Source organism: Corapipo altera, unplaced genomic scaffold (assembly GCF_003945725.1).
Source record: "Corapipo altera isolate COAL_440 unplaced genomic scaffold, ASM394572v1 61167, whole genome shotgun sequence".
Lineage (NCBI taxonomy): Eukaryota > Metazoa > Chordata > Aves > Passeriformes > Pipridae > Corapipo > Corapipo altera.
In genome coordinates, this window is record NW_020884949.1 from 613,879 (window position 1) to 630,925 (window position 17,047).

Below are 17,047 nucleotides of genomic sequence, written 5' to 3' on the forward strand. Positions count from 1 at the left end.
TAATAAAAAATGTTTCTCAGCTTTGAGTGAGAGTGTGCCACAAGTACTCCAGAACTGACTAGAGAAGAGGGCTGTGTGCTTCTCAGCATGGATCTGGAGTACTTACTGAATCACAGCCATACAATTGGAGAAAGATAAAAAAGTTCTCTCTTTAAGAGGGCAATGTTTTAGTGGGTTTTTTTGTTGTTGTTGTTTTGGTTTTTTTTTCCCAAGGAAATGTGATCTGCCACACTTTCAGAAAACGGACTACACTGATTTTAGTTCTTTGCAGTTACCAGCAGAACTATTTATATTGTATGCATGGAAATAAGATACAATTCCAAGTGCTTCATATATTAAATCTAAATTCAAGTAAAAATTTGAATGTACTATTTTCTGTCAAAGGGGATTTAATGAAAAGGTAGGAAATGGAAATCCAGAATACAATATATGCTACTAATAGTTATAATCACTTGGAAAGAGGAGTATGTATATTCAAGTCTGTTCTGCTACAGAAGACAGTGATTTGAAGCTGAGCTTCCTTTCTCACAGTGAAGTATATAAGCCAACAAAGTATAAGGTATATTTGGTAAAGATATTTCAATTTTGAATCAATGTTCACACTGTTCAAAGAATGTGAAAAAGAATTAAAACAGCCATACTGAAGTTTTGGCTTATCATCTGAGTGTTATACTTCTGTTACAGTTTCAGCTCAAGTGAATCTTTTATTATATCAGGTTAATCAGTAAGGGGAGAGGCAGGCAGATGATATTGAATTCACATTGCATTTTGGCTCTCCAAGGTAGACATGGGTGGGCTCAAACTCCTTTGGTCATTGCAGAAGTTGAACTAGGGTATTTTACCTCCAGCTGGTGATCTAGCACCAGCTGCAGTGCTGTGAATCTATCCTCCAGCATTATTTTCTTTTCCATCTGAAGATATTTGATAAATTTGATTCAATGTTTATTGTAATTAAAATGCACAGTTTTCTAAATATAAACTATGACATAAAAATTCACAGAGTTCCTGTCCAGAAACCGTCTCAATCTGGCTTTTGGAAATTACATACACTGAACATAATGAGCTTTCAAAGAACTTCCTCCCTCCAAAATCAGAGGAAGTTTTATTTGCTCATCTGCATTATTCGTATTGACTGTTTGAGGTTTCTTGTAGAGATCTGAGGTAACTCCTTTTATTTAACAGAGTAAGTAAATCTATATTTTCCATAAGGTGGATAATCTGTACACTAACATTAATATAATAATTTCCAGAAAATCAAGGTTCTTAAGTGAACAAAGACATTTGCAACTAATGTAAGTGAGGTATAAAATATTGCTGCATCTTTTAAAAACTGGATTTTAAAAGAATTTATTTAACACTGCAGTTTAAATTTATGGACACACAAAATTAAGATGGTTTGTTTTTTCTATCTCTAATGTTGCATCTATACCTTATAATTATGCTTTCAATTCATTTAATGTAGCATGTGTTTGGTTTTCAGGGAGAACGCAGAATAATTACCACTTGTCTAATGGTAATTATTGCAAATGAAAAAAATAATCTGCATATTTGGGGTCAAATTCAAAACTAGCATAATTTGGTGTAACTATTCCGACTGTATTGTGTTGCCTGTTTTTATTTCATCCGAAAATCTGGTTCAGCTTTTTGTGAAAAATTGATCTATGTCTGGAGTGTTTAACAGGGTATCCAAATATATATTTTCTTTATTTTTCATAATTTATGACATAGATCACAGATTTATAGTAACTTTATTTTTACCTTTTTTCAGGTTTGTTAAAGAACTGCTGGAAAAGAAAGTAAGTAGAGTTCTCCTTTGCATTCACTTCTGTATTCAGAAGACATTTTGTGAATATATGAAATCATTAATCATGCTGTCCAAAGCTGTTGTCTTAATGAAAAATGAATAAAATAAACCTCTTTCTTTGTACGAAAGATGCCATCAGTCTGAAAAATGGACTTGTAACAGTGTAAAATCAGTTTTCTGTGGTCAGAGCAAAGCAGAGTAATGTTGTATGTGTTTCTCTATTGACTTTAAAATATCTGGCTTCTTGGAAAGGATAATTTTCTGTTAAAGAAAGGGGGAATTCACTTGATCCTCTGCAGTATATAAGTAGACTAATTAAAGAAATTTTCATCAGCAGAAAAGAGTGTTTTTTCAGTACAGTTAGTAATCCATTATAAAATTAGTATTTTTGGTCAACACATGTCTTACACTGTGTTTCTAAAGAAATTTGGGTTCACACTCCTGTGGTAAACATAGATGTTTACACTCCAATATTACAAGCAGAGGTATTTTCCTATCAGCCCTTAGTTTTCAGTGGCTTTTTTGACATTGTATCTCAAAATATTCGAGGGCAGATGCCTTGAGTTTGACACCTAAATGATATCTATTAGCAGAGTAAGTTGGCTAATCTGCAAAGTCCTGAGCGTCTTGTATCTGGGAGATGATACAGGAAACTGCAATCCAAAATATCATATGCTGACTTCTGCACAAGTCTATCCTGTGACTGAAGGCAGAATTGTAATGCTGTTGTCTATTTTTTATAAAATAGAGGTGTAAACCTCTGCAGCTCTACTCTCAGTGTTTTCTCCCCTGTTTCCTGCTGTGTAGCATATCTGATTCTACCACTATTCTTCCTATCTAGGTAGTATGGGGATAGTTTGTTGCTATTATGAGTAGAAAAGATTAAACAAGAAAATGGCCTTGGTTTTACAGAAGCTTGCAGTTTTGCATCATTACATCTTTCATTGTCATAGAAGGGAAACTCGGAAAAATGTCTGGTCATTCATCTGACTTATTTCTGGTGATACATATAGGATTGTCAGCAAGGATGAAAAAGTACCCAGTGCTCCTGAAGACTGGTAAAATCTCACTGACTCAATGAGAGACTTCTAATTAAAATAAATTCTTTAATAAAGTTCATTAAAATTGTTTTAAACACCACCCCCCCCACACACACACTTCGATTCTCTATTTCTGTGATGAAATGTCTAATAAAAGTAAGGAAATAACTATACAGCTTAATTTGAGTTGGTGAGGATGCAGTATGCAATAAGCAATGAAGACAAAATGTAATTGCCATGTAAATGTGTATATATATAGATAGATAGATAGATAGATACACGCACATGCACGTGCATGTGCGTGTAGAATACAAAGCCTGTCTTTTTAATATTTTCAGTATCCAAGAGTACAACCTGTAATAACCCCCCGCTTTGGCCCTTCCTGCACAGAGGACTTGCTGTGTGCACTTGGAGATTTAGCACAGGCTCGTGATCTCCATGTGCAGGTAAGCTCTGAGAGCTCTGTATACAATTTCAGTAGTTTGGACAGACAGCATACTGACCAGGGAGTTTTCATGATTGCAGGAAAACACTTAAGCCTCTCCACTTTGGAGTCTCTTTTTAATTCCTCTGAAATTACAAAAGATACTCTGTAAGAACACTGTAACTTGTACAGGAATTGAGAAGGCTCATAGCTGGATGCACAATTCAGCAAGTCCTGGTGCATGGTCACACAGGGACACTGGCACCTTGTACCAAAGGGTAGAGCAACCCTTGGATTGCTGAAGGTTGCTCACTCTAGTCAATTCTATCCCCCTCCCTTCCTTTGTTTCTCTACAGAACAGATTTCAGTAGATAAGAATATTACTCATCTTTGTATCTTACATAACATGTTTAATATAACTGTAGGATTTCTAGTTGATAAAGTTTCTGTGTTTAAAAAAGCGATATTTTAAAGCTTGCAGGTGCGTTGAAATGAATTTTTTTTTTTTGTTACACAATTCTAAGCATATACTGTTTTAAAGCTATGCTACATGTAGATTTTTTTTCATTACAAAGTGGACATTTTGAAAATATATGCCCCAGTGGGAGTACAGAAAGGTCATATTTTTATTTGAGGACAGTAATCAATCAGCCCATCTGCAGATACATGGAGGAGCTGCCTATCAGCTACCATGATCTCAGGGGCCATTCTGTTGTAGACTGGTTCTCTCTTTTACCTCACAGGCATATCATGTTTTATTTTATCTATTATTTTGACGTTTTCCAAGCCCTAAATTGACCATTATGTCACCACACTACTGGGATGGACATGCATACCATCTCATATCACTTTTAAAGGAACAAATGGAGCTACTCCCTTGCGTCCCAGGGATCTCTCTGGTGAAAAGAGAAACCTAAGGACTAGATCTAACTGTAGTTTTACAGATACTAGTTTCTATCATTGTGTGCTTAGCACCAGTAGATTGCTCAGAAGGTTGTAGTGTGAGGTTCAATGTTATTTAAAGCTTTCACTGCTATATATTTTCTTATTTCAGAGTCACATAAGTGAGAATGAAGAAGAAGTCAAACTTGTGGAGAACATGTTTCCTGCCTACAAGAATTACACTGATTTGTATGATAAAAACAAGCTGCTAACCAGCAAGGTAGCTGCATAAAACTTCCACAACATAGCTTAGATGGTTTACTGCATTTACCTGAGAAGTTTATATTGTTTTGTCAAGGTCAGAGACATTTGGGGTAAGGTATGGATTCGTTTTATGTTCTCCGTTGAGGTATTGGAACTTCAGACAAGCCCACAGTTTTCCTAAGCATTTTAGGGGAGATGAACAATAAACATATTTTATGGTCCCTGATCCATTTTCCAAGGGCTCCAAAGGGAATTAGGGCAGTGGGATTAGAAGGAGCTGTTATTGTAGGAGCTGGTAATTCTTGGACAGTACTCACTGATCCTTATATTACAATATCTTTGCACACTGGTTTACCTGAAGATTTCTTTTATGGTGTTATGGTAGGACCAACTTCATTTTTTTGTCAATTTCCTAAGGGAAAGCATCCTACCCTGTTGTGTTCTGAGTCTCAACCTCACATGCAGACAAGTACACATTACTGCTTCGTTATTCAAAAGCATTCTCATCTCATTACCTGACTTTACCCAGCATTGAAAGGCACAGTGGCCTGAAGAGCTGAAATTCATTAAAGCTTTATGCTGGTGAGATAAATGTAACCAGATCTGATACCAACCCACAGTAATTACAGGTTGGAGTCCCAGGACACACCTTATTAGAGAGTGGAGAACCCATGCAAAAGTGAATATGAACAGCTCAACTACAGTCAGAATGCATAAATATCAGTCAATTGATTTAAAAGTTTAGGAGAGAATTTCCAGAGGCATAAAGGGCAGCTGGAAACTCCCCAGGAATTAGCTATTGAACTGCCATTTTTGTGTTTGAAACTGTATCCCAATAAATTACTTGTTTACTGTCCTTTTTTACTTGAGAAATCAATATTGACTACTGAAGGAGGTACACAGTATTAACCTTTGTTTTCTAGCACAGTCCTATGCGTGCTGATTTGATGTGTTAGTGAGTGTACTAAAGCAAATATTAGTGCTGCAAAAACATGGTTCTTAATTCTGTCAGACTTTTATATGCACAGAAGTGAAAATGGTAACTAAAAATCATGGTTACTGGTACATTCTGGAGTCAGGCTTCTTGGAGCCAGGTTGTTTGGAAAAGCATTCTATTAAATACAAGCATAACAGAACCTCAGACATTCTCCGCTGTCCAGCCACCAAAACTAAGACATCAAATCAATTTTTAAAGTGTTTTAAAAGCATGGTTTTTTTGAAGCTGTTGCCGAAATATTTCCTTCTTTTTAAAGAACAGTACAGATCAGCACAGATGCTTCAGCAACAACCATATGTATGTCCTCAACTGCAGATGTGGCTGTCCTTGCATTTTCAGCTGCACTGAGCTTGATGAGTAGAGATGTCAAGGGTACAGTGCTATTAGGAGATACTGAGTGGAAACAGCCTCTGTGCCATTCTCATTTTTATCAGCAGATTGCAAGATATGACAGAGCTCTTGCTCTTCTCTTTCAGTGGGCATTTGGTATATGAGGTAATGCCAATTAGATTTGTCTGGGAGTAATTGGTTTATGTGCTATTAAATTATACTATACTATGTTTTGCATATACTGCTAGTGAACTTATTTTTAAAGTCAACTATGTAGGCTAAGAATTCAAAGCTGCACAACAAATTTCATTATTTTACTTAAAGATTATTTCATATATGTATATATATATGTATATATATATGTATATATATATATATATGTATCTATCTCCACCTGGTGCAAACCTTTAGAGAGCAAATGAGAAACATGCTAAGAGTACATATCTCTTCCATTGTGTCTGATAACCCCTACTTAATCTCTATGTTAGCTACAAAGTATAAATCTCAAGGTTACTACAGTGCTAGGACAACTGGGGAATTCTTGCTTTTGCTCCTTGAAGCTCTTAGATCACAGGAGTCACTGCAACAGTCAGCACCCTATCTTCTTACATTAATAAATGAAAAAAAGCTGAAGGAATATCTCGGGCATATTGAAGGTAAATACCAATTTACACTTGTGAATTTTAAGAGCTTCATTCAAGAAGTGCCTTAATTTCACTTGATGGTAACGTATCCTTTTGGCTGTTGAAAGCAGTGTAGCAAAACATACAGCCACTTAAGTAAATGCAATATTGAGTAAATTGGTGATTTTCTTTTTCTTTAGACAGTGATGGCTCATGCCTGTTATCTTTCTGAAGAAGAGCTGAAACTTTTTAGTCTTCGTGGAGCTGCAATTTCGCATTGCCCCAATTCTAACTTTTCGTAAGTAAAAAAAAAAAAAAAAAAAAAAGAATGATGTATAATCAAATAAATCTGTTGTTCATGTAGTACTCTGAGTCTACACTACCACTGAAATGCTATTAATGTGATATCCCACTTCACCATAAATGACCTATTGGACTGAACATGACCATTATGATCCACTTCTGTGTAGTGTGCTCTGGCCTGACTTGTGATATTTCAGTCTTGTCACTGCATCTATATTTATATTTATATCTATATGAATATTTATTTGGAAAAAAATATTTTTGACTGTTCTATCAATGGCAGATTCAGGCCATCTCTCTTCCCCCCAAACTATGCTTGTGTTTTGGGAACTGGACTATATAGTCTTCTTTCTATTAAGCAGAAATAACAGTATCCAGCCAGAATAAATAATAAATCAATTCTATTGCACACGTTCTGAGAGCCTTTGTCATAAAATGGCTCTGTAGCCCCACTCTTCTTGAACATATTTCTTCTTAAATCCAGGTTGCGCAGCGGTGTCTTAAATGTGCGAAAGGTCCTGGAACACAATGTGAAGCTTGGTCTTGGAACAGGTTAGTAATTTGCTGTAAAAATGGTTTCTTTTGGAAACCATTGGGAGATACAAAAACATGCCCACCCCTTCATATTTAGAAGTCAGCCTGTCTCCAACTTGTAGTCCTGCTTTTATTTCTCCCGCTAATTCTAGAGTAAGGAAGTGCAGAGTATTGAAATCTAGGGCTGGTCCAAAAGTGTTTCAAAAGAAAAAAAAAAATTAACAAAGAGTTTTATTCCTGTTTTGAGAGTAAATAGGGCTTGAACAATGACTTCTCAGGTTTCTGATTTTGTGTTGTGTTCTCTTCACCTGATTGTGTGTGAGAACACCTTTATTGGGAACTACGTATTCAGAGGCAGTGGTTAGTGGTAAAACTTGCTGTGTTTACCACATCTACCTCTTTGTAACTTTCAATAGAAATTTAACATAGAGAACTGTGCCCAAAGCTTGTTTCTAAGAGTCTGATCCCTTCTAGATGTTGCTGGTGGATATTCAGCTTCTATGCTTGATGCTATCAGGAAAGCAATGATGGCATCTAATAGCCTTCAGATCAATAAAGTCAATGAAACAGGATTAACTCTTGAAGAAGCTTTTCAACTTGCCACTCTGGGAGGAAGCCAAGGTAAGAAGAAAATTCTTCGGTGGGTACACAGAGCGCTACAGCTGCTTTTCATATTATTTCTCCCTGCCTTCATGGGAGATTCACAGATTTCCTGGTGCTGGAGTGAAGTTTAAAATGGTATCTGGTGGGCAGAGATATCCTTCAGTCTCTCATACTCATACTACGCTTATTACAGAGGAGTACTCACATTGATGTGGAGAGTTTAATAATGCAATCTTAATGGCTTTTCAGGGTTGTACATTTGCTTTGCAAAGATCCTCAGACTTCTTAGTCATAAGGTCGTAAGTGCTTGTATGTTTATCTCACCAACTGGAAATTTTTTTTCTCAGCAACCATCATATGGAGGAAAAACTGTGCAATTACTATAGGATCATGTATCCTGTTTGTCATCAGTTTCTAATTTTGTTTCTGTTTTTTGATCTGTCAGTGAGGCAGCTGACGATTTAATTTAAACGATACCCACCATGGTTGTTTACGACACAGTTGTATCTGCAGAATAGTCATATCATATATGGGTTATCCTGGTTCACTGGCAAGTTTTGTCATTATCAGTGTGCACCTACTAATATATACAATTTTAAAATGTTAGTGGAACTGGTATGATTTAGCAAAGACCAAATCCACACGTAAGTAAAAACTTATTAGTATTTCAGTTAGCAGAAATGAAGTCACTACCTGCTAAAGAACTGGTCTTTCAGTGTAACATTTTTGTAGATATCAGAAGGCATGATTGGGAACTATTATTGGCAGTTTGAAAGATGTAGTGAAAATGTCATCAAACAGGTCTTCTAAGGACTATATTTGAATTCCTGGAGCGTGTAATGGAAATAGAGAAGAGAGAAGATGGGCAGGGAAAAAAAAAGGGATCTTTTTCCCCCAATATGTATTGTTCCATAAAGTGTGAGAATAAATCAGCTGAGATATAGAAAGGAAAAATTCTAAAAATCCCAAACTCATACATGATTTCCCTTCCCAGCTACTCTTATGTTTTTTCTCTCTTAGGTTTACTTAGTAAAGTTGTGATTTTACATATTGATTTTGAGCTGTTTTATCCTTACTGAATCATATTCAAGGGTAGAATATAAATTACTTGTATGACCTTCCACTAGCCTGGACACTGGAAGTAGAAATTCCAGTAGCAGAAATTTAAATGAGTGATTCTTCGTTGGAATAATTTGCTTTGTTAAGAGTCCTGAACACTTGTCACCCTCTTGTGTTTAATCTAAAAATTGCATTATGCTCAAAAACCTGAAGAAATGTGAGATCATTTTAGTTGAAACTAGTAGGTAGTCAAAATATTTCACCACTTGTAGGAGTTTAAACATCTTTAAGGTATTGTGATATTACTGCCACACTCAAACTTCACTGAAGGCTGAAGTTCCTTTGTCACAGCAATCTGAAAAGAAGTGAACAAGTTATTTGCCGATATTATCCTCTTCAATAACTTAGTTTCAGAGTATTGGAAAACTTGATTTAATTCACTGGTACTTTCTACAACTTAAAACTATCCTAGTGTATTTCAAAGAGACAGAAAGGCCTCTCTCTAAGTATTTTAAGCACTTTCAAGCATCCAGTCACTGAAGACGAATATGTAGGTTTTCAGTGTATGAGGACTTGAGAACCAGAGGTTGTAAGGAAGCTTTGAAAAAACAAAGCTAAATAATAGACTAAAGACAAGCCTTACAGGTGAGTATGAGACCTTCAGATCTGGCTATGATTTTTTTTCCACACCACATTATTCTTTGTTCCTGCTAATTACAATTAGTTATCCTCACTGTACACCTTTTATTATCATATGTTACTACTCTAATAGGTCTATACAATCTGTCAAAGTTGCTTAAACTTGGTAAAAAATTAAATCTAATGCTCCCATACCAAGGTGAGTGTTATTATATACTCTACTGTTTCTCTGACTTAATTTCATTGCCTCTTTTGGAGTTTTAATGTTTTTGCAATGTAACAAATTGTTTCTTAAGTTCTTAGGTTCTTAGGAATTCAGATACTGACAAACTCACTGTTGAATTTTCTTTTGTGTTTTTCCTCAAAATCATCTCAATTCTTGTTTTTCTTATGAGTATCTCAAGTAAGTTGCCAGGTGCTTCTACGTGGTGGAAAGAGGCTGGTGCTGAAGATGTGTTTGTGAGCTTATTTTCTTCCTCAGCTCTAGGACTAGATGATGTGATTGGAAACTTCGAGGTGGGCAAAGAATTTGATGCTCTGCTAATCAACACGAAGGCTTCAGATAGCCCTTTTGACTTGTTCTCTGCTGATAATTTTGAGGTAATCAGAACAGGATTAATGATAAAAAAAATTAATGGAAATGTTGTGGGGAAGGTCCATGATGCAGATAGAATAAGTCTCTTGAGAGTTATTCTGGTGACAGGAATCAGATGTACTGTACCACTGCTGTCTGTGCTTCAGCCTTAGAGGTTCAGCGTTTCTTTTTCTTCAGAATCTTGCTGTCCTCAGTGACAGTCCCATAACCCCATGAGCAAAAATGCAGGTAATACCTTTAACGCATGTTTTATTAGCCCAAGATGACAATTAGAGTTAGCTATTTGCACTGACAAATGGCAGCCAAGGAAAAGCAACTGAGTTTTAGTCAACACTTCGAATTCAAACTGAAGAATGGCAACCTGTTCCCAGAGAAAAGTTAGACTGTCTTTGCTGCACTGCTGTTCTAAAACTAAGCAAGAACTCAAGACAGCTAATTTGAGTTAAAAGGACAGTTTTTATGTTAAAGCAGTGTTGGCCTCATGCAATGGACACACCTTCTCATATAAAAACCTTTTCTGACCAAGAAAGATAGTTAACAGCAGTTACTTGAATTTATTGATGTGGCCAGACTGTCTGGAAACAATTCCAATGCTGTAAAAGAATTATTTTTCTGTTTAAGTCTAAACCTTTTTAGCTAAGTTAGCAGTTGTTAGGACCCTAAAAATGTTTAGGTGTTGTCTTATTTTTCAATGAGTAAGTGAATTTGAGAACTCTAAATAAGGGAAAGAGCACATACTTGTTTATGCCATCAAATTTGTGCAGTGTTTTCTTCCTCTGAAAGTTAATTATGACGCGCATGTTAAGTTTTGATTTCACCATTACTAAGAATATTTGGGAAAACAATTTTTATCAGTTCTTTAAAACTTTGAATAATTATGATCTGGGACAGCAGATACTGCTTTCTGAATTTGGTTTTCTCCCATTTTTTTATAGGACATTCTCCAGAAGTTCCTGTATCTAGGTATGATCTGATTTTCAATCCACATGAAATTCTCATTTCCTACATCAAACATTGTCTAAATTAATTTAGAGATTAATAATAAATTTATACATAATTAAATATACAATTGTTTACAGTAATCAAGTATATTTATTTAACTCTTATGTAAACATTAACATGTCCCTGATAATTATTGTTAATGTTTTACATTAATAAATAAAAATTGACTTTTATTTAATAATATATATTTTAAAATACTGAGTAAGAATTGAGTGGTTTAACTTTTGATCTTTGAGACATAGTTAAATAGTCAGTTTCATATGATCAGTTGCACCACATTTATTTTTATTTATAGCACGAGCTATTGTATTTCTCAATAAAGTAACACTGACATGCTAGTCACTAGTTCAGGACCAGTTCCATTAAGAAGGACTTCTGTAGACCAGTTGTCATTGTGGTTTTTCTACTTTCAAACAGAAATGATGGCCTTTAAAACAAACAAAACCAATCCAAACAGTCCAACCCCTAAGGAAGCAGGTACACTTTACAGGGCAGTGTCTGGACCAGAGCTGCACTGCCTGCTGTGTTGTTATGTTGAGGTAACTGGTGTTAGCTCTGGCCACAGTTGTGTCACCCTCTAACTAGATTTTTGCCTTTTTGAGAAGCTGGCTGGGGCAAATAATCTTTTCAGCTGAGCCAGTTCAAATACTGTGCAACAATGCATTTTCTGTACAGATATATAATATTTTCATGGTTTGAATCTACTGAATATACATAAAATCCATTACACCATTTCAACAGCTGAATGCTATGTTTCTTTCTTAAAAAAAGCATGGGTAGTTTAAACATTTTTTGGTCTTTGTGGTAGCTCTGTCTGTTTCTCTCCAAATGAACTTTCTTAGTCCTAGGAGAAGGTCATTGCAAATTATGTATTCCAAAACTGATTTAGTGGACTGCGTAATTCTCATTAATTAAATCAGTGTATATATTTATGTGCAAATCTCTATTTTGACTATGTTATTTCAGGTGATGATCGGAATATTTCCGAAGTGTATGTGGCTGGAAAGCAAGTGGTTCCTTTCTCAAGCTCTGTATAAATCCATTTACCATTTGCAAAATACTCTGCTGATCATTCTCCATCTGATTTGGAAAAGATTGATTAAACACAGTGCCTGATCATCAGGAATGACACCTCATTTTTGTTTAGTGTTATGTTATAAAATTTGCAAACATTAAAGATTTTGTTAGACCTTTCAAGAGTTACTTTACCAAAATTGTCATAGTTCTAGAGTTCTATTTAAATTTCACTGCAAAAATAGCATTTTTGCATTGATAGGGGATTTGATAAATACCTTAATTAAAGAGGACACCTGCTGTTCTGTTTAATAATAGTATAGGAAGCACTATATGGAACAATGAGATACTCGTTGACTATAATGCATATAAATGAAAATAAAAACACTTCTAGTAAATAGATTTTGCAGCTAATGAATATTATGAAAGAAGGTGATTTCCATAGTACTATCACGAGGTATGGAAAAAAATTGTGGAATTTAGAACAGTTTCCAGTTTTTCTTAGGAACTTTTTAAAAAAAAAAAAAAAGAAAAAAGTAATTACTTAATTTAAAACGTTATTTTTTAAGAGGAATTAAGTAAGAAGTGTGTGTTTATAAATAATTCAGGGTCCTTATCATAGAGTTTAGAATTGCCATTTGTATCAGACACTTCATTGAATTACCTTCATGTGAGCGACAGCTGAATCAAACTTCTGCTAAATTAGAAGCAGGGATTAAGATATCTCTGCAGGCTACACAATGGTCAACAAATTAAGAGAGTGTTCTGGACTAGAGGGAGTGCTCCATCTAGTTCAACCTCCTGCAAAATCTTCCCAAACTCATTTCCTCCTGGCTGTTCAGATGGGATGATATGATGCCCCTTCTCCTTTCTGTAAGGGAAGTGAGTGCATTTAAAAAATATCCAAGAGAAATGGGCTCTTTCTGGCCATTACCACCTTTGACTTGAGGTGAAGATTGTCACTGGAAAAAAGCAGCTCAGCTCTGATGTGCTCTTTGTGTCTTTCAACATGGCAGTCATACTTCCAGCTCTGTACAATTCCGGGTATAAAATATGCCTTTTTGGTTTTAGAAATCTGCGTGACTTCCTTTCCTGAAAAAACGTATTTCCCTACTTTTTATCAGAGCCTTTTTTTTTAAGCAAGATTTTTTTGAGGAGGGAATTGCTTCCTGTTTCTCTGTTATGTTTTTTGCAACACAAAGGATGTAAGCTTTAATTTCAGTGTTATTAGAGACAATATTGTGTCTAGATACTATAAATATGGCTTGAATATGGTTTTAAGGCCTGCTTCAAACTTCTTTGATTTCACTAAAGTTTGTTTTGCACTTTTATCTCACTGCCTGGGGATATAGGACTTCCCTGTGTTCACAGAACAAGGGAGGTCACTGCACCAAAGTTTCACTTCATGTCTACTTCAGAGAGAGTGCTTGGCCCAACATCACTCATAATGTTCTGATTTTAAAAGCATTTTCAGAGGCTTTGTATCATTATGATTATATCTACACGAGACAGCATAGCATCAAGGGGAAATGTAACAGCTAATTTGGGCACTTAAAGCAGTACAGTCTGCCCAGTGTGGTTTTTTTGCTGAAGCTGAGGGGCCCTACTAAACAGCAGGGAACAGTCCTGCAGTCCTGCAGTTGCATGGCTCACTGAGAGTTCACTCAGGTGTTTTCCCAGGGTACTGCATTGAGCTGCTGCTTGGCTGAGGTACAGCCTCCCTACTCATTGAGTTCAATCATTCCTGAGGCTTTAGGAGTAAAGATCTAAGGATTCAGATTTCCACATTCCATCAGGGTGTTTTCTCAACCATTTTGTTTTTCATGTGTCCCAATCACCTACACAGTAGCACAGTCATTTGGCAAATACAATCTTCAGCTTTTTAACTTGGTTTCCTGATTCAGGGAGCACTTTTTCTCATGAATTTTGACATGAATTTAATTGACCAGATTTCACTTTCCAAAACCAAAGATCTGTGAGACACATGTTTTAATCCTCCCAGTTACTGTTTGAAACTATTTTTAGGCAGTTACATGGTTTCCAACTTTGTCTTTTCTGCAAGAATATTTTCTGTTGTGAAGAAAGATCACACAGCCTTGTATACAATGTATGCTAGTGCTCTACTGCTATGCCTCCAGAGCTATGAATTAAATCAGTGCTTTTATTTTAGTGGTAGTCTTAACTGTCTCTGACTTGTTTTTCTATTATTTTGTGGTGTTGTTAAGAAAGAGATTCAGGATTTCTTTTTAAAATACGTGGGTGTGGAGAGGTTGCTTGTTTGCAAACTGGGAATACAGAAGAACTTTGACAAGTTCAAGACTGCACTACTGGCCCAGTTACAAAGGGACTCCCTAGGATAACTGCTCCAATGAGCTTTGTATCTGACTATTCGCTGTGTCATGAGCAGTTTGATATTTGTTAAATTCAGGAACAAGATAGGAATTCAGCCTACCTTTATATAGCTGCCTATAGCTTTACTAGTGTCTAATATCCAGACTTAACCTAGACTTAGAAGTGGAAAACTAACTTTTAAGAATCTCAGCTGGAGGAGGAGGAGCTCTGCCTGCAGGTAGTGCCATGGGCTGCCCGCACCACCCTGCAATGCCCAAGACAAGGAGGAGTGAGGACCAAGATTATGCTGAGGTGCTTAGGGGTAAATAAAAGAATTCTGACTTTGATATTTGAGAAAACCAGTGGTGGCTTCAGATAACAAATAAATTGTGAGGGTCTTTTGTCAGCAACATCTTAATTAGAATTGAATGGAAAAATAATGTATGCCAAAAAAAACCTAATTAAATGGAGTCATCTGAGGCAGACCCAAAAGCTTGTTCAGTGGAAAATGGCTTATGCACAGAAATGTTAAGGTTTTAGGTCATACAGAGAAGTATTTAGTAGTCAAACTTCTCTGAAGTAATTTTGGGAAAGTCACTGAGGATCCCACGGAGAAGTTTTGGTCCTTGGGACTCTCTACCTCTGTGTACATTGCCAAGATACTTATTACAGTTGGGGAGGATCAGTAGATGAAAGCAGTTACTGCTGAGACTTGTACATCTACACTATATGCAACTCAAGACTACATATATTATGTTTCCTTGGACAAATGCCTCAACTGTATATGCAGTTTGAAGCAGGCCAAATAATGGGTTCAGATTCTTAGTCTCTCTTTTAGAGACTGGAGTGTATTTGAAAGGCAGCTGAGCCTCCACCGTAGTTTCCTCCAAAATAAGCTTAATTCTTGTGTACGAAAACCATCCTGCAAACTGAACCAAGGTTCAGTAAGGGGCGATGATTGAGAATTCACTTCAGAACAGCTTTATTGTCTCAAAGCAAAATGCTAATGGAGACTAGGACTTCGAATGTTCTCCCTCCATCCTTCCTGTCACAGAACTTAGTAGCTGAATACAAAGTGAAGCAACTCTCTTCCCCTTTCCTCCATTTTCCTCACACCAGAAAAAAACAAAAAAAAGGGAAAAAAAAGAAAAAAAAAAGAGAAAAAAAGTTAAACCAAGACAACTGAACATTAAGGGGATATGAATATGAATATGTGGAAGAAAATTAAGAGATAATTTTCAATTTGTATAAATTGACAGATATATGACAGTATAAATTGGCTGATTTGAGATGAAACCTCTGGGAAAATATACCATCAACAGATTCCAGATGTCTCTCCCCATGAGTTCTGTTACCAGATGGTGGATGAGATCTTTGTTTCTTAATTTGTCTTTATGTTCAGTGGTAGCACACCATTCAGACAAATGAAAAAAAGGATATTTGTGAAGAGCTTGCTTGTTGGGACAATATGCTTATTCTGTTCTATGGTCAGATAAGCTCTTATTTATTATAAATAGAATGTATTTGAATTACTGTTATATGTTGATCTCATCGTGTCACTTCAGGTTTTGAAATACTAGTAAGAATTGCCTATGCATTATGCAGCATTATTTGAATTATTCATGTGTGGCAAGTGGAGTTCTGCACTTTAAAATGTTGCCTTGGCCTAATGTTTATATTTATTCTGTATTTTTTGTGCAATCCTATGGCTTTGTAGGGGAAAAAATGTGTATTTGTTCACTGTACTGAAAGTTTTGGTAAGTGGACTTTGGAAAAAGGAACTTTAAAATGACCCTGTTTAAAAGTGTGTGCCTGATTATTCACTCATGAATGGAAAAATTATAATGATTTTATGAACTTGAAGAGAAACATTTTAATTAAAAAATATTTTCAGATAAATAGAATTTTTTTATATTTTAATTGTGATCATGCAATGCAAGTTAGCAAAAGGTAATAAAAATTCTTGCTAAATATCTATGGCTTTACTGAGCAAAGGTGAGCATAACTGTTCTGGATTATTAATTTAAAAAGAATACATAAGTCTTCAAAAACAAAAGGCCCAAATTCTTTCAAAGAATATTCAAATTTTAAAAGAAAAAAGCTCAGACAAGCTGTTTAAAAATATTCTTTTAAACATTTCCAGGAACAATCCATAACAGATGGTGGATGGCTTTTAAAATTCTATATTTGTATGAATAAATGGTGTTGCCTTATCTGCAGCCCTTATCTGCAGGGGTCAATTCATCTGGAAAGTTATGGTGTAGAAAAGAAGAAAGAAAAGCCAAGGGATTTTGAAAATTCAAGAAAGGACAGGGCAAAAATTAATTGCAGAAGAGATTTGAAAAGAGTGGTAGCAGAATACAAAATATTGCAAAGCAGAAATGAGATAGATTAGAGGAACTCATAAAAAGAGGATGACGTCACTGAAGTTTTAGGTGGAAAACACTGATTAAAGAAGATACCTTCTCAGACAATGTTTTGTTAACTCATGGACTTCATTCCTTCAGAAAGTCATTGAGGTCCAAAAACTGGGCAGATTTCCAAAGGAGTTGCTTACATGCTTAATAATACAAGCTCAAATAGTTGTTCCTGCTCACAGTGCA

The 17,047-nt window shown here is 35.7% G+C and overlaps 1 protein-coding gene across 2 annotated transcripts in view; it reads left to right on the forward strand.

The window, feature by feature from the left end:
• GDA (guanine deaminase) overlaps window positions 1-15,747 on the forward strand; it is a 29,054-nt gene extending 13,307 nt beyond the window's left edge. The window contains exons 6-14 of one of the 2 annotated variants that reach the window (XM_027662876.1): window positions 1,769-1,796; window positions 3,183-3,290; window positions 4,323-4,430; window positions 6,565-6,662; window positions 7,152-7,219; window positions 7,676-7,822; window positions 9,984-10,102; window positions 11,033-11,060; window positions 12,066-15,747. In XM_027662876.1, the coding sequence (XP_027518677.1) occupies window positions 1,769-1,796; window positions 3,183-3,290; window positions 4,323-4,430; window positions 6,565-6,662; window positions 7,152-7,219; window positions 7,676-7,822; window positions 9,984-10,102; window positions 11,033-11,060; window positions 12,066-12,136 (775 nt within the window). In that variant the 3' untranslated portion in view covers window positions 12,137-15,747. The remainder of the gene's footprint in view (window positions 1-1,768; window positions 1,797-3,182; window positions 3,291-4,322; window positions 4,431-6,564; window positions 6,663-7,151; window positions 7,220-7,675; window positions 7,823-9,983; window positions 10,103-11,032; window positions 11,061-12,065) is intronic. The other variant, XM_027662877.1, reaches the window with a different exon arrangement.
• The last annotated feature ends 1,300 nt before the right edge of the window (window positions 15,748-17,047 follow it).